The sequence below is a fragment of the Serinus canaria genome, chromosome 3 (genome assembly GCF_022539315.1).
Source record: "Serinus canaria isolate serCan28SL12 chromosome 3, serCan2020, whole genome shotgun sequence".
Taxonomy (NCBI): Eukaryota; Metazoa; Chordata; class Aves; order Passeriformes; family Fringillidae; genus Serinus; species Serinus canaria.
The window spans coordinates 4355691-4380120 of NC_066316.1; the positions used below are offsets into that span (position 1 = coordinate 4355691).

The 24430-nt window shown below is 45.5% G+C and overlaps 1 protein-coding gene across 3 annotated transcripts in view; it reads right to left on the reverse strand.

The window, feature by feature from the left end:
• Positions 1-24430, reverse strand: part of SPTBN1 (spectrin beta, non-erythrocytic 1) — a 113722-nt gene that overhangs the window by 22156 nt on the left and 67136 nt on the right. For all 3 annotated transcript variants that reach the window (XM_050972715.1, XM_030236304.2, XM_009093731.4), the window contains 15 exons: positions 20450-20623; positions 19747-19838; positions 19299-19379; positions 18472-18587; positions 17509-17621; positions 16718-16905; positions 15331-15448; positions 13900-14058; positions 12991-13293; positions 12073-12226; positions 10504-11374; positions 10231-10365; positions 8889-9645; positions 8469-8671; positions 3628-3718 (listed from right to left, as the gene is read on the reverse strand). In XM_050972715.1, the coding sequence (XP_050828672.1) occupies positions 3628-3718; positions 8469-8671; positions 8889-9645; positions 10231-10365; positions 10504-11374; positions 12073-12226; positions 12991-13293; positions 13900-14058; positions 15331-15448; positions 16718-16905; positions 17509-17621; positions 18472-18587; positions 19299-19379; positions 19747-19838; positions 20450-20623 (3555 nt within the window). The remainder of the gene's footprint in view (positions 1-3627; positions 3719-8468; positions 8672-8888; positions 9646-10230; positions 10366-10503; positions 11375-12072; positions 12227-12990; positions 13294-13899; positions 14059-15330; positions 15449-16717; positions 16906-17508; positions 17622-18471; positions 18588-19298; positions 19380-19746; positions 19839-20449; positions 20624-24430) is intronic.

Sequence of the window (24430 nt, forward strand, 5' to 3'; positions counted from 1 at the left end):
TTGTGTGAGATTCAGAGACTGCTCTAACTCAGGGATTTACTCAGGGTTCAGCCAAAGATCTGCCTCTTTAACAGTTCAACTCTAGCATCCATCTCCAATACATAAATAACCCTTGATTGAAGCAGAAAGGAATCACCTCTATGATAAGCAGAATCAAACACACATGTCCCACCCAGTTCAACTGCAAGAGAAACAGGGACATGTGTACTGCTTATTGGTCAGATGGTTTTGTGGAGGCTCTTACAGATGGTTTTGTACCATTAATTCACAGCACATTTGTACCTTTTCCCTTCAGTCTTTTCTCTGTATAAGTTTACATAAGTAATTTGTTTATTTATCCAATCTCCTGTAGTGTTTTGGTACTGGAGACTTTCCTTTCCCCATTATATAAAATCCAAGACTGTTTTCTGTCTGATTTTCAGCAAGCACAAAGGCACTGGGGACAATTTCCATATCACCACTAGAGAAAACCAATACTTTAAGAGACAGTTGATTTGCCAAGTGCAAATGGAATGTGAAAATGATCCTAGCAGCCAACATTGCATTTCCTCCCAGGGTGAGTCTGACTGCCTCAACTATCCCTGAGGTGTGGATAAAAACCACATTCACAGGAATGTTTACAGAATTTGAAAAGGTCCATTTTCTGCATATTTAGAGCGGAAAATGTCATAACAAATCTCAGCTTGGTTTCTAGAACAGCACTTGGGTGAGCAAGCAGCCCAAAAAGGAGAGGAACAGAGGCCTCTGCTGTGTGCTCAGGACACAGGGCAACAAATTCCATTTCTCACTCATGAGCCTCCTTTCAACTGCCCCTTAAAATTTCAATGGTCCTTGTAAATGCACTTCTCCCCAGAAAGGGAAAACTTATCAGAGCAATCAGAGAAGCTCCTCATTGGATCTTCCCATCAAGTCTAAACAGAAAATTGCTCATGTTATTGAAGAGCTCTGTAGGTACAAGGTTGCATTAGAACAGGCTACTGTGCTGCTGAACAGTCAAAGTCTACATGGAGATTAAGATATAACCCAGAATTAGTGGTTTTAGTCTTGCCTTTCTGGGGAGGGGACAGCTGCTCTGCTCTGCAAATTGCACTGCTTGGCTTTCACTGTTTGCTTTTACTCAGCCACAGCATTAAGGCTTCTAGGGATTTAAAAGTGCTTCCCAAGGAGAGGCCGGATCATTCCTGTTACCAGCTGGGGGAAGGCAAAACAGGGACAGCATGTGGTTCAGAGCCAGGGCCTGCAGGGATAAACCCCTCAGAGCACAGAAATGCAGATAAAGTATTTAAGGGCTCATTGCTAAAATCTGAGTTTTGCAACCACTATAGGCTCTAAAAACCAGTACCTTGAGTGTGAAAGTAGATTTTCAAAAAATAATTCAGTTCCCTAAATTGCCTCAAAAGCACAGTTAGAGTATTTATTTCTCCAAAAGTTGTTAAGGCCAGGAGAGGATGAGGTTTCCTCCATCCTTTGCACCTGTACACAAGACCCTGTTCCTGCTCTTGGCTGCCACTCTGCAGAGCCAAGCCTGCAGGAAGGAAGGGAAATGCAGTGACAAATCCTTGTGAGCCTGGGGCAGCAGCAAGGCAAGGGGAAAGGCTCTGAGTGCCACTGAGTTCCAGACTGTGCCAGGAGCCAAGCTGCCAGCCTGTCCTGCAGGGAGGCTCACATGGCAAATCCTGCCAGCACTCTGGGACAGAAACTTCAGAGTGCAGAGTCCTGCCAAGAGCTTTCAGCATGTCCCTGGAGAAATGAGCCCAGACAGTGCTGGGCCTTCCAAGCACTCAGAGGGAAGGTCAGCTGTAAACTCCTCCCTCGAAGGTGAGCTGAGAAAGAGCAGGAATACAAAGAAAACTAATTGGCAACATTTATCACATCTCCTCCAGTCAGGATTGTCCGCTGTCACTGTTTCATTCACCTGGCAAATTTATTTTACACATTCATATTGATGTGTGCAAGAAAGTCAGAAAAACAGTGCTCCAGGACTAACCTGTGACAGTGTTTCTGACTCCTCAACACAACAAAATCTGCTGGTTTCCCCCACCTGTGGCCCCAGAGGAGGGTTTATCCCTGCTGGCTGCTGTGAGGAGCATTGTCCCACTGCTCTGGAGTGCCCCTGACCCTCATCCCCAGCTCTGCAGGAAGGAGAGAGGGGCAGGAGGCCACCCCTCAGTGAGGGGTGACAGTGACAGTGTGGCTGCCCTGGGAAGGGAAGGGAAGGGCTGCAGAAAACACTCTGCCTTTCCTCAGGTTACACACAGATGGGAAGCTGTCCCCAAGGCAGCAGCAGGCAGGAAGGCCAAGGGATCATTGCTGGGTGAAATGGGGATTGGCTCAAAGCTGCTCCCTAACAATTCCCAGCTTCACAGGCAGTGCTAAGGAAAAAGCCAAGGGGGAGGTGTTGCCTTGGCTCCCTTCCACCCCACAGGACAGTGCTGCTTCACCACAAACCCTCCAGCCCAAAGGAGGTGTCAGCAGGCCCCACACTGACGTAAATTTTAAGTTTTCTCAGGAAACAGCCCTTCAATTATCACCAAAGTTAATGTCCTCTCAAAGAGAATTGGAGAAATCCCTGACATTTGGGTAATTGTAAGTTTGCATTTGAACTGTGCAGTTGAGACATCCATGTTTTAGTGGCTGCAGAGAAACAAGGGAGAGGAAAGGCATTCAGGCAGCCAACACTAGAGCTTTTATGCTTTCCTTTTTCTTCCAGTGATATAGGGGGGATAACCAGATCCTAGGGAACACACCCACACTGACACTGAGGCCAGGAGAGCCCTGAGAGCCAGAGGATCTTTGTACCAGAGCTGTCACAGAGGAAGGAAGAAGCTGCTGCTAATAGCAGCAGATTTTTTGCTAATCTGTCATGTTTTAACTATCAAAGAAGAAGCAATTGAAGGCAAGCTCATGGACAGCTTATGCAATGCTGGGAAACAGATTGAATCCAGGCAACCAAGCAGCAAATATCACTTCCCCAGTTTCTGATCAAAACCTCACAGGCAAAGCTCTTTATTATCTGCCAGTACTCCATGAAATAACCTGAAAATTACTTGATTAATTCCTTGTGCTAGGAGCATGAGTATTCTAAACTTTAAAATGTTGTCTTCAGTGTAAACAGTCCATGTAAGTGATTAGAAAATCTGGAAAGAATTTCTTTTTTCAAATGTTATAATACTTAACAATTTTAAACACATGTAAACTATCAGGTAAATCACACATAAATGACACAGCTTAATCTTGCTCCTTTTTTATTCTTAACCTTCTATTCTTCTGACTAATGTTTGCTAGAAATCACTTGAAATCCCCTGCATCAGGCCACATACATCTGTACAGCTGCAGCCAAAACTCTTAGTGAGTACACTGCTAATCCCACTACATTCCACATGGTTATGATTTCTATCACAACAGAAAATCTTCACTGCTTTGGACAGTTTTCTATGTCTTTAGCTTAGATGACCAAAGAAAATCTGGTTCATGAGAAATGAAAAAGCAAACATTCTTTTTTGCAGTGGTATGGTCAGGGTTTTTTTTTATGTTTACTCCACACTAAATACTACTGGATGACTGAGCATTCCAGCCTTCACAAAATATGGAGTAAGAATGCTCTTCTGCAGGAAAGTGCAGATTTACCTCTTGGCAATCCTGAAGAAACTTTTGGAGATCTCTGTTATCTTTCAGTCTCATCAAAAGTTCACTGGCTGCTTCACGGTTCTTCCTATGTCTGGTCAGAAAAAAACAACAGAGAAAGGAAATGAAATAGGCATTTCATGAGAACTGTCACTATTGGTTTCTGCAGCATCTTTGGACTACAGGTGCTGGTAAGTTTGTGCTGTGTGTCCTTTGCTGCCTTTCAAAGGACATTTTGGAGTGTGTTATTTAATGGGCTCACTGAAGTTCCACATCTCCTTGTTTTTGTGACCTGTTAAATACACACAGAACAATCTGAAGCCAGCAGGGTTTCACAACGTGCTATGGACAGAATTTGGCCCACTCATTTCAAGCTCACAGGACAGTTCAGGCTGTTTGCCAAAACCCACAAGCAAACTGCAAATTGCAGCAGTAAGATGATGTTGTGTGGCCCTGGCAGGGTGCACCTGCTGGAATGCTTTTTGAAAAACACCTTCAGCACCTCCTTGTCCTGCACAAAGCTCAGCTGGGCCACAGAACCTTCCCAAGGCTGTGTTTAATCACGTGCAGCACCCCTGTGTGGTTCTGCACACAGAAGCTTTATGGAAGCACTTGGAACATATTTTTGAGAGTGTTTAAGAGCAGGCAGAATAGCAGGAAAGGTTAATCCAGAAGCTCTAATTTGATTCACCCCGTTTGCCCCTTGAAGGATGAGTCATGCTGGCAGTCCCTAAGGTTGTGGTGGGTCCTTCAAATGGAATGGGGCTGATTCCCAAGGTACCTCTGGGCATGTTTTTAAAAATGCTTAATTTGGAGTAGTTATCCCTGTCCTTCCATCCTTTCATTATTTATGAGGCAATTTACAAGGAAGAGACAGAGTAAAGAAGACAATTTTTATTTACTGCTCATTGTGCTAGGCTTATTCCTATTGCACTGTGCAGGGGTTTAAAGTGAAATATTGCTGCCATTTGTAATAAGATAAACATGGACTGAGAGTTGGAAATTATTTTAAAGGGTGGCAATTTATAAGATGAGCTCAGCACATGCTGGCAAAAGCTAAATAAATCCATGTTAGTGGAGATCTCCAGAGACTCATGATACTCCAGAAGACCATAAATCACATGTTGATGACAACTGGATTATGACACCACTTTTCCTGATCTGCAGTAAGTTACCACAGCAAGCTCTCTGGCACCAATTTAGTGACTGCAGAAACACAAGGAATACTTGGAGACACATTTTCTAAAAAAGCAAAAGGTCTGTAGGCAGAGGAATGGGAGAAAAGCCTTCAGAGGACTACAGTTTGCTTCTCTTTGGCTTTAACAGCTGCCTTCAATCAACCAGGCAAGCAGCATCTCTATAGGTCCAGTCAAGAAAATGATTTATGGATTGCATGGCAAGGAAGACACGTGGAACCATCAAAGCAACAGCCTGGAGTCCAAGGCCAGGTGAGGCTGAAGTTTTGAGAGAGGAACACAAAGGAAAAGACACAAACTGTGCCTTAGGAAAAACCTCTCTAATGAGGCAAACATCCCTGGGTTTGATTCCACTCTTTCTTGGCTGGCTTTTATACGCCTGGGCAAACACACTGCATTACTCAGGTTGTTAAAATGAAGCAAAGAACTGCTTGGGTGATTTTATCAGGCTGATTTCAGAGATTTAAGGCTAGATTACATTACAGACTCATGAATTCTGGAGAGGACACCAGTTAGGAAGTTTAAAGGAGAACTTTCATGGCATTTGAATAGATTTAAGATAAGTATAGAAGTTCTTATGTTGAAAAAATCCAAATTTTAAAAAATTAATAAAAATATCTCCCACGGAGTGCTGGAAATACTGACTAGAAGGACTTTGCAGGAAACCATGCAGGGATATCAAACAGATGATGCCATAGCATAACAAATATGATCTTTGGTGCTTAGAGCTATGTAACTGTACAAAGTTGTTTTGTCCAAAATGACCTGGAGTGAGACTGGACAATGAGTTTTCTCTGAAGAACAGGGCTGAACCATAACAAAGTAGAAGCATTTTGAGGATGGGCACTGCTGGAACAGACAGGAATTCCTGTGTTTTCATCACTGACTTTTTAATGGGAATAAAGGATTTTAAGAAGTTATTTAGTCTGTTCTCCTGCTCCACACTAGCTGTACTAAATATCAATAACTCCTTGCTCAGATATCCCAAGTTCTTTTAAAGAATTCACACTAAAGGTTGTCGATGACTGCTTCTTACTAATTTGCTAGAACAGCTTGTGGAAGAATAGTTTGCAGACTGCAGTTATTTAGAATGGCTTTGAATTCTGTATCACAAATAGGACTCACAGTGTAAGTGCAAGATCTGTTCAGCACAAGGAGGTTTCTGACACAAATTAATCCAGAATTTGCCCGGTGTCCCCAGGTTGACTCCCAGAGGCCCCTGAGAATGCTGACAGTGCTGAAAACTGACAAAACCACTTGTGGTTTAACTGTAAGCCTGTGGGTTTCAAAGCCTGTGCAGAAATAATAAATCTTACACATGGTGTGAATGCAGCTGACTGCTGGGAATCCTGAGATATATGAAAGGCAGTTTTAGCTTCTTTCATTGCTCCAGCAAACAAGGCACTCTGCCTTCTGAATGGGCAAGAACAAAACTTACTTCTGTTCTCTGTTGAGCAGAAAGTTGCACAAATACAAAAGTTGATGTAAAACAGGCTCAGATCACAACTTGTGCCAGATCTGCCACTGTCCTTAGACTAAATCTCCCTTGCAGAATCAGAGGCCATGAGCAGACACATGGAGAGGGGGAGTTCCCCAACACTCTTCCAAGAGAAAATGGAGGAGAAAATGCTTCAGAGCAGCAGAAGTCACCGAAGTAGGGAAAGCTGCGCAGGGAGACCAGCTTCTTTCCCAGCTGGAAAAGCTAGTTGGTGGCAGCCTGAAGCAAACCCATCTTCTCCTTCCCTTACCTTTACTCCATGTCCTTATTCATTCTTGCTTGTAAACTGCACTAAAAGGTTGTGCTGAAGTGTTTTAATCCTATTGCACTTTCCTCCTCCTTGTGCCATCCCTATTGAGATGGGAACCACCCCAGGGCAGGGCCAGCGGGGTCTCCTCAGGAACAACTCAAAAGCACCACTGCAAAACCCACTCTGAACAATACCAGAAACTACAAAGAGCTCTCTATGGGAAGTACGGAGCCACTGCACATATTTGTGCTTGTTTGTTTTGGTCCTTTGTTAGACATCCAGGTGGAGCTCAGCTGGGAGAGCCACTTTTTGTGCAAGCAAAGAGGCTTCCTTTGCTACCCCTCCCAGTGCAGGCAGCCCCAAGGCTTTGTTCTGGAGGCTTATCAGCCCCCCAGAGCTGGGAGCAGTCACACGGATTTCCTGGACAGCAGCTCCGGATGGTTTTTGCAGTGCTTGGCATAAATAGCTCTGGAATTGAGGAAATGCTCAGTTCCAGCAGGAGCTCCAGCACACGTCCTCCAGGCAGGACAGCAGGGACAACGGGGCACAGAGGAGCAGCTGCACTGGGGTGACAGCCACCAGAGCCTCTGTAGAGCACACAGGACATGGACTGAAGCTGTGTCCCACTCCAGCCACTTCAGACAGGGCTGCAAGATGCAGCTGGCCATTTGCCATGATATCCTTGGATGCTTTCTTTTCATTCCAAAAGCTGCAGAGAGAGGACACCTGACCAGGCTGGGATCAAGCTGTCCTGCTTTCCTAAGTGGATGGGACAACTTAGAGTAGAGGGCCCTTAGAGAGGGTAAACAAGGAAAATCACTATCATAGCTGTCCCCTTGATTATTTTCATATAATCTCTTCCTGGCCTTTGCAGATTCTCTCTGGCATCTAGAGCCAAGCTGGTGAGAGAGAGAGAATGGAAACATGGGGTACCCTGGGGGTTCAGCTGTCAGAGGCCCTCAGCAAACTCTGGGAACAGAAGAGCTGCCTTTCCTGAAGCCATGAGGCATGACTAAAGTGGGTGCACACACAGTGGGACATCTCTGCCCAAACCGGAAAGGTACAACATTTTCAGAACTACTTCAGTTCAGTTTCTCCTTAGAGATGAAGGCACCAGGAGAACCTGAGCTTACCAGCTGTGGGGGGATGGAAGTCTGATGGGAAGGTCATCAGTGACATTTCACAGCTCACTGCTGTGTTCTAGCACTCACAGTGCCTTGAAAGACTCCACTGTTATCCAAACCAAAAGCAGAAAGAACAACAGCCATCAAAATGGAACATTTGGGTTTCAAAGAAAAAGAAACTTTTAATGTTCTATAGCATCTGTGTCACAGCCAGAGAGAGAAAGCAAAGGACTTGTTCTGGGATGAAAGACACACTTGTACCAGCGCTTCCTAATCTGATCTCAGAGGGGCCAGACAAGCTGGAAGAGGTGATCAAAGTCGAGTGGGTGGGGTGCATGTAATGCCAATTACACTCTTGAAGAGCCACATTCCTTCTCCAGAGGAAGGACAGGAATAAGTTATTGTAATTACACCAGCTCAGGGGCAGCAGAGGAAACTGAGACTTGTGGAACCAGACACAGCCAACTGCTACAGCTCCCACCAGAGCATCAAGTCTGCTCATACTCCAAGAATTACAAGGCAACGCTCAAACAACCAAATTCTGGATAGAGAGCTCATTACCTACCAAGCCTCTAGAAAGTGGGAAAGGTTTTGTTAACTAAGATTAGCCTGGTGCATTCTTGAAACATGACAGTTCCTATTTTTCCACGAGACAAAGAAAACAGTCTGGAACACACATTTTAATGGGAATACCTTTGAATCCTGGTAAAAGGGCATCTCTCAGAGAACAGAATTAAAGGAGGAACAGTTACATTGTACCATCGTTCTGCCCTTACCTGTCATCAATTGAGTCAACTTTCTCCTGGATTTTATCAGAATTAATGTTCCCATCACTAACGAGCCTCCTGCCCGTCTCCACAACTGCATTGATCTTTTCTTCGTTGGCATCCATGGTGGTCATGAAATCCTCCTGCTTTTTAATAGCAGCTTCTGCTCCTTCCAAGGTGGTTGGCATCTCCGTGTGTGCCAGAACATACTCCTGGGATTAAAGAAATCAGAGAGAAAATTGTTACACTCAGGCTATGCTGCTGCTCCAACAACAGACACCTCCCAAGAACAGTTTGAAGTAAAATACAGTAAGAAAAGGGCAATTTGTCTGCTTGTGGCTCTCCCACCAATAGACTTGGTCTGTTAATTGCTTGCAGGACACAGTGCCAACCTGTAGAAATTAAGTCAGGTAAATCTTGACCACTTGCCTGGTTATTAAGGAAAGCTTCTGCTTGCTTGGTATCTCTGAGAAACAGCTGGTAGGCATGAGACTGGGAAAGGAGATTTTGCCTGTTCTCCCACATTTTGTGAAGCTCATTCCATCCGGTGTCCAAAGCCTGCAGGCGCTGGCGTAGGAACATGTACTGAGCATCAGTTTGCCCTTGTGTCACCATCTCACCCATGTCCCTCATCTTCTGATAATCTTCCTCGTAGTTGTTGATTTCATTCTTGATATTCTCGTGCTGAGTGAGCAGCTTCTCAGCCTCTGTCAGGGTGTTGGGCATATCCTCAGAGGCAATTGCAGTCTGTGTTCTGGAGAGCCAGGACTGGAAGTCATCCAGATCTCTCAGGAATTGTTGCAGCTTGCTGGCCTCTCCCAGGGACTCTTCCCGGTTCTTCAGGGTGGTCTTCATTTCTTCCCACACATCATTGATCTCTGCAAGCCGTGAAAGGATGGCTTGTGCCTGGTCAGGATGCTCTGATTCCAGCTTCTCTGCCTCCTTCTGCAGGTCACTGAGCTTGGCTTCGATGGCCACCAGGTCCCGTTCCATGCCCGTCAGCTTCCTCTGCAAGGCCATCACTCCAGCCAGGTCATTACCCAGATCTTGTGTGGACTCAATCACTTTGGTCTTTTCCCTGATCCAGGATTTGGTTTCATTACATTCAAGATGGTAGTTCTGGATACTCAGAGCAGAGAGCAGAGCATCCTTCTTCCTATCTACCAGTTCTCTGAACTGGCTCCACCTGAAATGTGTGAGGAGAGGAGAGCAGAGAAATTGAGATTTGTGGGGAAAGGATGTGGCAGCATTGCTGAGTGAGCAGCTGCTCTCAGCAGCTTGGTAAACCCAGCTACTCAGGGTTTCCTCAGTCCTTCCCACACCATCAGTATTTCTAGCAAAGCAATCATTAACCCAGATATGGTGTGTATTAGAATGTGACAAGTACCAGCACACTGAGTATAATTTTTCCTCAAGTGAAAAATCGGCAGTTACACCAACTTTTCACACTCCCTTGGTTCATTCTGAAGCTAAAAAGGCGAGAATTTACACAAAACTATATTGATTTCTTTTTTATCATGGTAATTATTACAGTGAATTTCCAGCTCTCAAATCAAGGTGCTGACACACGCAGCGCCTGTTTAAGTCAAGAGCAAAACTCCACCTGATAATCAAGCATTTGAAAGGCACAACTCTTTCCTTTTGAAGCCTTAAAGATATTTCAGGTAACAGCATCAGAATATCTTAAAAAAGCCTACTTAAGAAAATCAAATGACCCCACCATACTTGTTCCAGCTGGTGTGATGTTCCTGAGCATGAGGCTGTCACTTACCTTGTGTTGAGTTTATCTTGCTGTGCTTTGATCTTCTCCCCCGGGTGGCCACTGTGCATCAGCTGCCTGGCAATCTGGTTCACCACTGCCACACGGGATGCCTGGTTGTTCATTTCTGGCTCCAAGCTTTCAAACCTGGAGTGGGGGAAAACAAACAAACAAAAGATCCCCCAGGCATTAGAGAATCTGAGCCACAGGCAAGCTGAGAAAGGTAGCTGGGGTAAAACACTTCCACCCAGTATTCCCCAAACTTCCTGGTAAAGGCATTCTCACCTGTGCTGGATCACTTCCAGGTCCTCCAGCTTCTCTGGAATCTGCATATTATTCAGCCACTTCTCCTTTTCGTCAATCCAAAGCTCACAAGCATCTGCCTCGCTGAACATCTTATAGAGAGCGAGGGTATCCTGCAGGGCCTGTTTACGCAGCCGGGTCAGCTCAGCAACCTCTTTGTACCTCTCCTCGATTCCGGACAACCTGCCTTGCACATCCGGAGACTCCGCGTGCTCCTGTGGCAGGGCCTTGGCCTGCTCGTGAAGAGAGTCGATGGTCGGCCGGTAGCTCGCAATCTCTTCAGCCACATCTTTGTGCTTCTTGACCAAGGACTGAGTGGAATATTCATCATGGCCAACATCGTTGCTGGAGACAATCTTGAGGATGTCCAACATCCACGCATCAATATCGTCAGCATCAGCCTGGAACTGGTGAAGGAGAGAGGCTTCCTCCAGCCTCTTCTTCCTAATGGCAGATAACTGCTCCAGGTTAGCCCACTGCTCCCGGATATCCTTAATTCTTTCTCTGATCTTCTCAGACCCAAAATGCTCTTCCGCGATCATGTCTTCACCTTCTTTTATCGCCTGCTGAAAGTGGCCGCTGCGGCCGCTCATCTCATCCTCAAACGCCTTGTGTTTACTCAAGAGTCGGACGACACTGGTTAGGTCCTTCCCGTAGTCATCAGATGACAGGATCTGCTCCTTCTCCCTGATCCAGCCCTCCTCTTCAGCCATTTCCCAGAAGAATTTCCAGAGGCGCCGGGACTCCTCGAGGCGCGCGCGGCGCTCGGCCGCGAGCTGGCAGAGCTCCTGGTAGCAGAACTCCATGTGAGCCACGCGGTCCCGGATCACCTGCGGGTCACAGGGCTTGTAACCTGCTCGGACAGAGAATGTGTGTTACCCACCTGGGCTCGCTCACTCCCATCCCCACAGCTGGGGGGGAGCTGTGAATTCCTCTGAATTCACAGAGCTCTGAATTCCTACCTGTGCCAGCTACAAGGTTTACATTACAGAACCTATAGTTAGTCTAAGGAAAGTGAGTGGGAAGTGTTCAAGCTCCACCACACAATAACACAGATCAGAAAATACTATTCTTTGCAAAAGACCAAAAAACCCCAAAAGGAAAGATATTTCATGACTGTTTCCAGTGAGACAAAATTCACTGAATTCAGGTTTATACACAACTGCACAAAATGGATGTCATTTACTCTGTTAACAGCGCTGGATTCTAGGGAATTGCTTCCTTTTAGGGACACCATCAGAGTGGGTCCAACAATCTGTGAAAATGTTTGCATTAGGAACACAGCATGGGGAACTGTGGTGACCTCTACAAAGTCACAGCAGCTGCAGGTGAGGAGTATGACATCCCATGCAAGGCACAATGCCACACTCAATTCTTGAGCAGGCTCCTGGACAAATGAATCATTGAAATGCTGAGTAGAGAAGGAACAAATGGAGCTGGAATCTCTCATTCTGGTGGGCAATTTAGCTAACCTCTCTTGCAGAACTAAGGAGTGCCACAGATAACCTCACAGGTAATCAAGACAAAAGGGATATGTTGAGTGCTGGTTACCTTCTCCATCGGTGGCAAACTTCTGAGCAGAGGCATTGACCCCTCTCACTCTCTCAGCCTGAATAGCAATGTCAGCTTCCACCAGAGCGTGTTTCTGCAGCAGGTCCTCAACCCCCAACAAATGTTTACCATAGTCTTGGGACAGTAAAAGCACCTGAAGAAAATGAGAAAGACAAGTAAAACAGGCTGAAGGCCATAAGCTGTTTGCTTCTTTGGGACTGCAGGCACTGTTATCTGTTGGTACATTAGGTCAGAGGAACTCCAAGCCTGTAAGGACAGAAATTTCACATGAAGAGACATGGCTGATACAAATTTCAGCCACCAATTATGGAATCACTGGCAACCACAATGAACTTGACTGGTCTTTAATGAACTCAGAGGCTGAGTTAGCTCAGCAGGGCCAGAGAGCAGCACTCAGCCAAGGTGCTGTGAGCTCCCACTGAGCTGTTTCTTTCCCCCAACAGCTTCCAAGTTCTGCTGGCTGATGGACAAGTCGTGGTCCTTTCCCTTCCCAGATCCCAGGAGAACAGACAGGAAGAAATTCAAGCTTTTTAAAGCAGAGAGGTGAAGAGGTGACTTGCTCCCCATGTAAATCATGATGGAGAGAGATTATTTAATTCCCTTTTACCAAATCTGTCATCTTTACCCAAGCACTGTGACCAGAATTTCTGGGCTCTATGAGACAAACATGAAACTGGAAAGTAGCCTTTTATAGGAGTGAATTTGTTCTTTTTCCTTACCACTGTTTTAATCTTTATTGTCAACAAATCATAAGGAATTTGTTCACTGCTCTTGAATGTGGATCTTCTGGGTCTATCTATTAACCGGAGGAGCAAAATGAATCTTAAAATTTGACAGAAAGGGACACAAACACTTCTAAGCAATATTTGGTCTGCATTCCAAAAGACTTCCACCCACCTTCATCTCGTCCATCCAGTCCATAATGTACAGCATTTCCTGGAAAATCTTCTGCAGCCCAAGGTTCATCTCCAGGCGCTGTCTCCGTGCCCGGAGCAGCTCCAGGAGATACTCCCAGAGGCGGATAACATTGTCCTTCCTTGCAGTGATGCGTTTGATGTCGTGGTAGTTTTCAGTCTCGAGCTCCTTTGCCACCGCCACCACGGCCTGAACCCGCTCCTCGTACGCCGCGATGTCCGTCTCGATGGCCTCGTGCTTCTTCGTGGCAGCCTCCACTGCTGGGAGGTCAAAGCCAAAATTGTCCTGCAAAGACAGAGGCACTTCTTCAGGAATGGCTGCTGAGGACAAAAGTCTCACTGCTCAACCTCTGCTGTCAGCTCTGACTTGGCAAAACATGCTTGTTAGCAAATCCGGGACCTCAAAATGCTCCCAAGAGTCTTCTTTAAATAAAATAAGAGATGCCTCTGATAATAAAGAACCACTGATAAAATCAGAGATATTATTCACTGCCTTTGGGGGAAGAATCACATGGCCATCAGGATTGGTCTGGGGCTGATCTAATATCATCATCTCTAATATTAAACAACAAAATTAACTCCTGGGCTAATTTCACTGAACTCACCAAAATATTCAGATAAAGAAAATATTGACTCTGAGCAGTTATTTCCTCATCAAATTCTCCTGACCACAGTCTCGTAGGTTCAAGGAAGGGAATCCCAAACATATAAAAGAGAGGATGTACAGTACATACACATATAGAGTAACTAAATACAATAAATAAATATACACATACATTAAAGTAGTAAAATATGAGGCACAGGGAAGAAAATGTTCTCCTTGCAAGAACTGCATCCTGTAATTACTCATGGGAACCATTTTAGTCACCCAGACAATTTCTGAGAGCAGCACCTGAGAAACGAGACGTTGATTTTCACTCAGCCAAGTTTCTCTCATAGCTGCCTTGCGATCGAATCTCCGTGCAAGTTGTTCCAGTTTCTCTTGTCTGATGAGCTCATTTCGCAGTGCCAGTTCTCTTTCATGTTCAGCTTTTTCCAGTCTTTCCCAGGCCTGAAGATGTGGAGGAAAAACACATGGCTTCTAAACAACACATTCTTACAAGATTATGATAAATCCCATCTCCTTTGCATGAAATCAGGGCTGAAGTCACCACAGGCAACTTTCAACAAACTGGTTCAATTATTTATAAGCCCATAAATCCAGTTTGCACTGGCTGGCCTTACACCTTGTTTGCTAATATAAACACATGACTTAAAATCTGTTCTCAATTAATCAGTCATTTTCTGAGCAAGTTGTTTATCCCAGATTAATTTTCACTCGTCCTTTCTTACCCTTCTTCCCAACAAAGCCTAAGGAAACCACCTGGCTTGAGTGTGTAAGAAAGTGTTTATTTAAAAAAATAAAATCTCCTGAGTGCTACTCCCAAACATGCAGAGTCTATCTTCCTCCTTTAGGAAATGGGAATTAGAGATTCATGGCCTCTCACCTCCAAAATCAACATACAACTGTTCTTTATTACACTTTGGAAAAGAAAACTGCAGAATCTGGTTACTTCTGGTGCTTATAAGTCCTTTATTCCCCCCAAGCCAGAAGTTATTCATATGGATGATGATAATATTACAAAAATCAGCAGTCTTAGAAGCATGTTGGAAATCAGCTAATCATCTCTCAGATCTTCTTACAGACAACAAAAAACCCTCAATTAAACACAAACTAAATCTAAATCCAAACAGATGTGAAACTGCCTGAAACACGACTATTTTGGGCATTCCTCCTGCAACCAGGAGAGCTGAGCAGTTTGCTGCTCCCTGGGATGAGGCCACAGACACCCACAACAGCTGGTCTGGGACTGCCAAGCATGATCAAACACAAAGGAGAAAGCTGCCAGGCTGAAGCTGTTTGTTATCCTTGAGAGAGCCTGTCAACTCTGCTGTGCTCAGCCCTGCCCTGCCAGCTGCAGCAGCAGAGAACAGGCTGCAGGACGCCAGAGGGATCCATGATGCCAAGGCAGGGCACTGGGAGGTGAAGGGGAGGGCACAGCACCTACTGCTGCTGCCTTCTGTCACTTCTGTCCAACAGCCAGGACCATGAGGGGCAAGGCAGAGCTGGCAGCCCCAGGAGCAGAAGCTCCTACAGATGCTGAGGATACCCCAGGCCTGGCTCAGGGTAGTAAATCCAAGCTACAGGAAAAGGTCACCCCACCTCACCCATTCCTTACAGCCCCCACATCAAGGCTGGACATCACAAATGTTTTTGAGAAGAACAAATGTTGAGAGAAAACAGCAATATCCTGAGTCACAGGGGAGGAACTGCTCAGTTTACCTTGTTAATGTCAGAGATGAGTTTGCCCTCCCTTGGCATGTACACTTTCTGATTGTTGGCTCTCATTTTGCTTTGGATGGTAAAAAGCAGCACTTCCAGGTTTCCTTTTTCCGTAAATCTAAACAAAATTTTGCACAAGAACTGAGTTACAATCAAACTTTCATTACTGCTAAGGTACAATCATAGAATCATGGACTGACAGAATGGTTTGGGTTGGAAAGGACCTTAATGCCCATCCAGTTACAACCCCTGCTAGGGCAGGGACACCTTCCACTATCAAAGCCCTGTCCCACCCGGTCTGGATCACTTCCAGGGATGGGGCAGCCACAGCTTCTCTGGGCAGCCTGTGCCAGGCCCTCACCACCCTTACAGGGAAGCACTTCTATAAAACATTGAATATAGTCAACTACAATAAACTATAATGAAGCACTTGTTTAAAATGTTGACATGGTGAATGGTGCACTCACATAAACACCTCCATCTTGTGTGGAAGCTGGGAGCAATGGAAATAGCCCACACTTCCCCTGCAGCCAGTTGGGGCAGACAGCAAAAGGAACTTCACAGAAGTCAGCTGTCTGAGTGTTTGGATTTAAACCCCTCAGGGGACAGGAAAAGGCTTTTTTTTTATTCTAGTACGTGCACTGCCCTAGCTCACTCCATCAGCACAAGAAATGGAAGTTTTATTTAAAGCCCTCTGCAGTCAGTAAACTCTTCCCACTGTTTTCCCTGTGTTGTACGCCTGGGAAATAAACAAACTCCATGGGCATTAGGGAATAGTCTGCAATTTTAGAACAAGTCTGGATCCTTGTAATGTTTCAGGTCATGATTATTATTCATTAGAACTCAAATTAGGAAAAAAAAAAAAAACAGATTTGATATCACAATCCTAAAAGAGGCTTTCCAGAAATAAGTTGCCCCGTTTTCTTGTATCAGTTTGAGCAAGTAGAGCTGTTTGACAAAGCCAGACACGTTTCCTCCTCATGTTGGATAAGCAGTAGGGATCTTTTAATAGCAGCATTTTGGTATTATCCACTGCTATTAAAAGCACGAGTGGTGACATTACTGTACTACCACAGTATGCTATTACCACTCATATGGTAAGACAGGCATCCCAGGGCAGGGACAGCTTCCAGGACTCCCAGATCCTGTGGGAGACACGCTTTTCTCTTTGCTGTTGATATTATCTGCACACTGAACAGCACAAAGCAAACGGGCCAAGTAACATCGACGAGTACTGATCAGGAATATGAGAGCTGGGCTTGCTCAGGAAAATAAATTCTTAATCCACAACTAAAATTACTTGGATGTGTTTGTTTTTTAAAAAAATCAATGAGTGACTAAGCCAACAAGACCAGTGACTGTTGTGTTAAGCTGAGATTAAACTCACTTGGGTGGTTTCTCCACTGTGCGGTAAGTGTTGAACGCCTGCAGCTGCTGCTGCACCCCAACCAGGGAGTTGGCGAATTTGCGATTGTTGAGGATGATAATGGTTTGCTCAATCCACTCCAGCAGGTCAGAAGCCAGGGACTCGTATTTTTCTATCATTTTCTCTGTTTCAATGGCATTGTCAAGCACCTGCAGCAGCAGCACAACACACATGAGTCACAGGGGCAGTGCTCTTCAGTCATTTAAATCCAACAAGCCACATAAAAGAAACTGCTGGGAGACTTGAGTTGTGAATCAGAATACTCACTGCCGGGATCCCTGAGAAATGAGAGCTTGGCATTTTTCAGCACTAAATTCCCAAGATCCCACAGCAATGGGGGGGCAGAGCTGAGGCTCACACAAGGATTCATGTTCAGTCTGCCAGCTCTAAGGACCGGGGCAATGTCGCCAAAGGACAGAGAATGACTGCACATGTTTTAAATTAGGGACTTTTCCAGAGGAGACACAGGGCCCAGAGGGTGAGGAGCAGTTAATGAGAAAGGAAAAGTAGCAGTGATGCAAAATGAACAAGCAAAAATAAAACCCCAGCCAAGTGTTTTCTAATGTGAGGCTGCTGGGAATTAACTACTCCTCATAGTCACATGGGAATATTTAACATTGAAAATATGTTCAAAAGCAAAAAAATCAAAATTACCCGAGAGTGGACTCTTTAAAAATTAACACCCAAGAGGAAAAAGAAAATCAGAACTATTTTGCCTGCTTTGTAACAATTTATAATTTAAACTGACCGACCTTTCCAATACGTTTTCCTTCGACAGCCAAAGCTTTCATCTTGGAGAAGTAGTGGTAATATGTCACCACATAGGTGATGATTGACTTTTCATCAGGGTGATCAACACTGATATCTGCAAACCAAACAAGAGTTATCTCAGCATGCTAAGGCTGCAGGGGTTACACCAACAGAGCTCAGAGTGCACCAAGGATACATTTGGGAGTCAGAGATGGCTTCAGTGACAGTTCAGCCCCTAAGGTTGGCGCCCTAATAAAAAGTGAATTGAGCAGCTTTGCACTGGTTCTGGCACTAGTGTGGACTGGGGCTAAAGCTTGGGGCCTTTGGGCTTTACAGTCAAGTTCCAGACTTTGCCACAGCTTGTGCACAGCCAAATAATTCCTCTGGTGTGTGTGTGAGTTGACAAAACTACTGTTAATTGAAAACTTCAGTGCTGTGTCAGCATTTGGAGAGAAGAATTCAAACTTATGTCTGTCCAGGTGAATCTGAGAGATACAGGTGGAAAACAAAATATTTCTCAGTAATTCTGAGGCACTGGAACATAAGCAAGAAGAAACTTGCCCAAACACATCACTCCTGCCCTGTGACACAAAAGGCTCTAGCCCCAGCACTGGGAGCACACACACTCCCACAGAAGCATAGGCTGAAGCTTCTTCTGCTCCTCTGCTTCTCTTCCTTCTCAGAAGGAAGCCTCTGACTGGAATGTCTTTATGGACACGTGGCCAGGCCAACAAACTTGTCAGATGGCAGTAAATAAACACAGGATTAAGGGCTCTTGTGCTACTGCTGCTCAGTTTGCTGCTGGAGAAATCTCACATTCTCTCCCTCCTTCAACGCTGGTATCACCAGGTGAGTCAGCAGCATCCAGCTGCTCTTGGACACAAAAACCTGCCACAGAAATGTGCTCTGACATGGAGGGGTGGGAGCAAAGAGCCCTTAAGAGCTGAAACTGCTGGAATTCTTACCCTCAGGGTCCAGGAGCTTGGTAAGACCAAGGTGCTGCTCTGCAAGGTTAAAAGCATTCTGCAGATTGTAGTGTGCATTTGATTTCTTCAGCTTGTCAAAATCAATCAGATCAGGCCTAGACAGGATGGAAAATTCTTTAGATTTCCCAAAGCACAGTACAGCCACCCTCAAAAGAACTAAAATCTCCAACCCTTAGAAAACCCAGCCAAGGTTTCACGTGCCCTGTGCATTTCCCAGCAGTGTTAAAGGAATGAAGCAATGCCCAGCACATGGCACAGCAGGACCTGGCCATGGGAGAAAGCAGGGGAGAGCTTAACAGCAGGGAAGGTGACCCTGGAGAAGAGAAGAACAAAGCTGTGGTCATGAGTCTCTCCTCATGTCCATGGAAGTGTGCAATCCATCTGGATTAACTCCACCTGAGCTTGCCATGAGCAGCATCCCCAGCCATGGCAGCCTGGCACCACATCTGGCCACCCTTGGGCAGGGATTTCCTTTCCCTCCAGGCTGCTCTGGGTGTGCTTCCCCACTCCTGCCCCCGAATTCCAGACCTGACATGGGTTACTCACTGAGGTACAAGACCAAACCAAACCCAAATAATCACAGGTGTAATTTATACCCTTGAAACCAAACACAGCCTGTTTTGACTTGTGGTGTGAGAAGCTGCTGCCCAGTCAAGCTCACAATGACCACAAGAGCTGTAAAGCTCAAAACAAGGCAAGTTGCTCTAAAACTCTCAGCAACTCCTCAACTTCCCGCTCTTCAGAGATTTGTAAAATTAAGCTGCAAGGTAGCTGCAAAACCAGGGCAGACACTGAGCCACATGTACCTGTGCTTATGGATCAGTGCATTGAACGCCATCCCATCCCTCCAGCTTGTGGTAAAGTTGTGGATATTGACATTGGGGTACCTGCAGAACGAAAACAAGGAGAGTGCAATCAGTACAGCAGCCCCAGTGCAGCTCTGCACACTCTGGCACCAACAGCCAGAGCAGGGAGACATTAAGTTTGCCTTGAAATTGGCATTATTTGTTGAGAATGGAGAGAAAAAGTCAGTGCACCACTATATTCATGGATTATCAGATTGGTGTGTTTATCACCCAAAATTAACATCATAAATTCAGACTTTTCTGACTTGCAAACATCAACTCATTTGTCTTGAATTCCCTCTCTCTGAATCCACTTTAGAAGATATATGTTTGCCCATTTAAAATTATTTCAACAAAAACTCAAAATGCTGTTAAGAGCTTTAGAGATAATGACTTATTCCACACTCACCCAGCTGTTTTCATCTGGCACCACAAAAGCAGAGCATCTTTAGCAGATTTCTTCTCTTTGTTGTCCTCAGTTTCAACACTGATATCTTGGATCTAAAAGTAATATAGAAGATTTCAATATTTCTCTGAGAAAACACACTGCCTTTTTGGAAAAGGTGAAAGGAATGCTGGGAAACACCAAAATTAATGCTATTAAATGTTTATTACTATGCTATTTATTAAGAGTTACATATTTATTATATGGATGTATTATTCTTTCTGCAAAAGGACTTTCCAGCCTTTTAAACTAAGGGCAAAGTCCAATCTGGAACTTGCTGGAAAACAAGAAATCTCAAGCCCTAGCTGGGACACTAGAATAATTCCTGTGGGCATCCTTAATCCATGTCAGTGCCAAGCCAGCCAGGTTATGGATAACCAGCATGGAGATGGAGAGCAGCTCAGGGCAGCATTTCCTCCTGGATCTCATGTGGAGACTGGAGCTTCACATTTATTAGTGATTTAAAAAGAAAGCCATATGAATTTCCTCACAGCAAACTCCCACCACAGGTCAGCAGCGCTACAGAGAATGATTTATCCTGACAGGTTCCCAAGCACTTCTCCCTCCCATCAGATGGGAGCCCTCTGCTCCTGAAATGCACAGTGAAGCACGTGACAAACAGGCATGGAAAGCTCATCCATGTATCTGTGTGTGCACACAAGCCTACCTGGAATCTCAGGATAATGGTCCAAATAAGGCCAAGTGTCAGCCTGTGATTCCCATCCACAATATCATGAGATCCCATGTTTTCCAGGTGCACTCGCTGCTCCTTCAGGAACTGGAGGGCTTTATCCACGTTCTCCAGGCAATGGATGCGCATCCTTCCTTTAGTTGGTTTAGGCTAGAAGGTAAAAGGAAGAATAAACACAATTATTACTGTAGATGGGAGCAGGGGAAATCAGAGCTTGTAAACTCCTCAGTCCTGGCCAGGGCATCACCACTCCCAGGCAGCAACGCTGCAATTTTTCCTCAAATTCCAGGGACAAAACCACTCCTTGCATCTTCCAGCCCATTTTCACCAGGATAATGGAGGCAGGGGTGCCAAACCCATGGTGGAAAAACCAATATCCTGGATCTGAGCTAGACACATGGCCCCAGTTCCATTTGCCTTTCAAAGGATTTTTCCTGCTTACTTCCCTCATGTTTCCTCTCCAGGATATTCACTCACAAGCTCAGATTTGAGCTGTGAGCTAGTCAGTAAATCTCCTCCAGAAGGAAGTGGCATTGCTTTTCTTTGGTCAGTAAATCAGATAAAGAGTGAGAAAGTAACAGAGACTGACTACAATTTTTTCTTTATAGGAAAAAAATAGTAATTAAAAAATCAGCTACACCAACATAACACAGTTATATGAAGGCCCAGTGCAACTGCAAAAATGCAATGAATGTGTTATCAGCATGCAGAATTCTGCTGTAAAACTGAATAAAATGAAGGGAACTTTGTTGTGCAGATGAGGATTACAGCTGAATAGCCTATTCAGTGTGCACTGGGATGTCACCAAAGGTACTCAGCCAAACAACTAATTGCCATAATTTCCTTGTTTTCTGCAGTGAACGTAATTAAGTGGCCATGGAAATAGCTCAGGCAATATCCTTGTCCCAGCCTGCAATCAAGGTGAAGAGTTTTGGCCAGTGCCATGGTACGGTCCCTGGAAACACAGCCCGTGCCACAGGGGATGGTGGAGAGGGAAGCCATGCAGGAAGATGCCCTTTGGGACACACAAACCCTGAGACCACCGGCTTTGGCCTCTGTCAGCCTGGGTCTGTTCTCCTGAGGCTGGGGAATGATGCAGGATCAACCCACAGCTCAACAAGGAGGAGAATTTCCAGGAGACTCCCTCTGCTTTGGAGTATAAAAGGCCCCCCCAAAGAGGCCTAAATTGCAGCCTGTGCACACCCCATCCATCCCAAACGCTGCCAGTGCAAAGAGCCACAGCTGGAGCAGAAGAAACAGGAGAGATCTGCATGGTTGGCTGAAGCCTCCCAGAGATTCCTCACTCAGCAGGGACAACCCGGGATGCAGCCTTTAGCTGGCACCACCAATCATTAGGAGTGTAGAAAGCTGGACCTAAGGCTTGGCTGAACCTTGCAAAATAAAACACAGGGAGGAGGCAGTTCTGGGGCAGGAGGGAAGGTGGAGGCCCAGCTGCACCCCCAGCTCCAGCCCACGGCTCCTCTCAGCCCATGGCCACACCTGGAGCCCTGGAGCACTTCCCAGGCCTGCTCACCTGCACAAGGATGTTCCCAAGGCTCAGGAATGACTGTGACCATGGCCACTTCTCAGCAGCAGTGGCAGACCCCAGCCTGTTCCCTCTGCCTTAACACAGCCCTTCCCACTGCCTGAAGCAGTACCTGCACCACCACTGTTGCCTCAAACTACCAAGCAGGAAAGGATTCAGAAAGCTTTTTGTGCTCTCAGAAGCTCCAGTGCCATGGTTACAGAGCCAAAGCCATTCACCAGAGATGTTTTATGTAGAGGAAGAGGCGTCTGAGTCTGGTTTGTACAAGGTGTGGCTGTGCTTGCCACACTCCCCTGCATAGCCTCAGGATGAAGCACAGTGAGACATACCTTGCACTTTTATTGGGCTAACACAGATCCAGACAGTGAGGGGAGGGAAAGCAAGTACCAAACCCAGAGTCTTCACACACATGTTACAGGAAAACTGGTTCTACATCAAAACCCTTCCTCTTTTCCAAGTGAAAATGACAGAATTCACTACAGAGAATGTGCTTAAGTGGTTTGACCTTTGAGCATCCAGGAACTGCAAGGTATTTACTAATCCTTAATTTGGTTAGGGAAGAAACTGAGCTAAACACTTAATCTTAGGACAAAAACAATTCCCAGCTTTATTTTTCTGTTTGGGAGAAGCTGGTTAACAGTGTGTGCAAACCAAATTACAACTGTCCTTTCATGCTGGCTGGATTCTTTCCCACTGTGCTCAGTGAGAGCATTGCATGCTATCAGTTTCATTCCAAACACTGCTGTGCAGAGGACATTATGCTGTAAGGTCTGGACTAAACAGCAGGATTAGGAATCAAACTGAGCAAGGTCAGGAAGATGGAGGTGTTGCTGTTATTGGTTGCTCTCATTCTGAGTTTCTCTAACAGACCTCCAAGGACTGTGGGTTTTCACCAACAAAAATGACAATAAGTTTTGGAAAATGCAGGGTTTGTGTGATCGAAGTGAGAGGGCAAAGAGCAGCCCTGCTTCCCTGACTGCCATCCAAAATCCTGGACTCTGCTCCACAGGCTCCAGCATCTGAATCCCAGTTTCAAAAGAGAGGAAACAACTTCTGTTTATTCCACTGCACCACTAAATACACCATTTTTATGGGACACTCACCTATGCTACCTTCTGCTTTCTTACCATTTGATGTTTCTTGTCTTGATTTTAAGCCTTCTGCATAAGATCTGCCTTCAAATTTCTCTGGGGTGCCATGGAGATGTCGGAATTTACCTAATGTTGACTAAAATAAATTCCAAAAACTGAAGAACATCAGCAAGTGGAGGCTGCATGGCAGTCCTCCTGGAATATTTTTGGTGTGTGTAAGATTCTCCTGGAATACTTTTGGTGTTTGTAATTGTCTCAAAGTTTAGTGCATTGCGTTTACTCTTGTTTGCAGAAGAAGGTGTGGTGGAATGCACTGTTCAAACAGAACCTGCTGTCCTCCAGCCTCAGATAAGGAAGCTACAAAAAGAATGTGTGGTGGTGCAGACAGCTGCCAATGCCAGACACAATGATGCAAGGGCAGCTCCAGGAGGCTCCTGTCCTCTCCCCACCCCATAGCTGCCCCAGTCCTGTTTGCATTTTCCAAAACCTGGAGTGAAATATGGAAATGAATGGTGCAACCACAGTCATGGGACTGCTCTGAGCTTCCTATTTGCTGATGAAAGTCAGATCTTGACAGGCAGACAGGCAGATTTAACCAGAGGTGACACAGCTGGTGTCTCAGCCCTCAAATAAAGGGTCATGTTGGTCTCAGCTATCCCTGTGTGAGGAATACCTGCCACCTGCAGTGTGGCTGAGGTGAGTGGTCTGGCAGACACAGAGAGGGGCTCAGAGCAAACTGCAGCTGGTGAACACCAGGATTTGTTACCCCATCCACACAGGCACTTGTGTGCACATCCCAGCTCCCCCACCCTCCCAGATGCACTCAGGCAGCTCCTCTCCTGTCTCCCTACACACACACACTACACACACTGCACTGGGCCATATGTTCCACTCATTAACCAGAGTCTTAAGCCACAGAGCTCCACTAATAGGAGAGCTTGATGACAAGTGATTACCCAGCCTCCTGCAGCCTTGGGTCTTAGCTAAAGACTGGTATTTCTTTGAAAAGATTGCTCCAAATTAGGCAGTTAAGAGCATCACCATCATTTAAGGAACTGGAGGAGAAGCTGATACCCAGCCATTTCCTGGCACCCAATTTTCCTCTTGTGCAGCAGCATTTTCCACTACAAGGACTTTCTTACTCACCACTCCTTGTGCTGGTACCAAGGAGGTGCTCAGCACACCCAAAGAAAGAATCTGACCCATTTATTTACATTGATTTTAGATATTCCCCTTACCAAAGAAAGCCCAAACCTTATCTATCTGAGTAAAATCAAGTACACTCATGGACGTTCCTCAGCAGTGGAGTGTAACAAACAC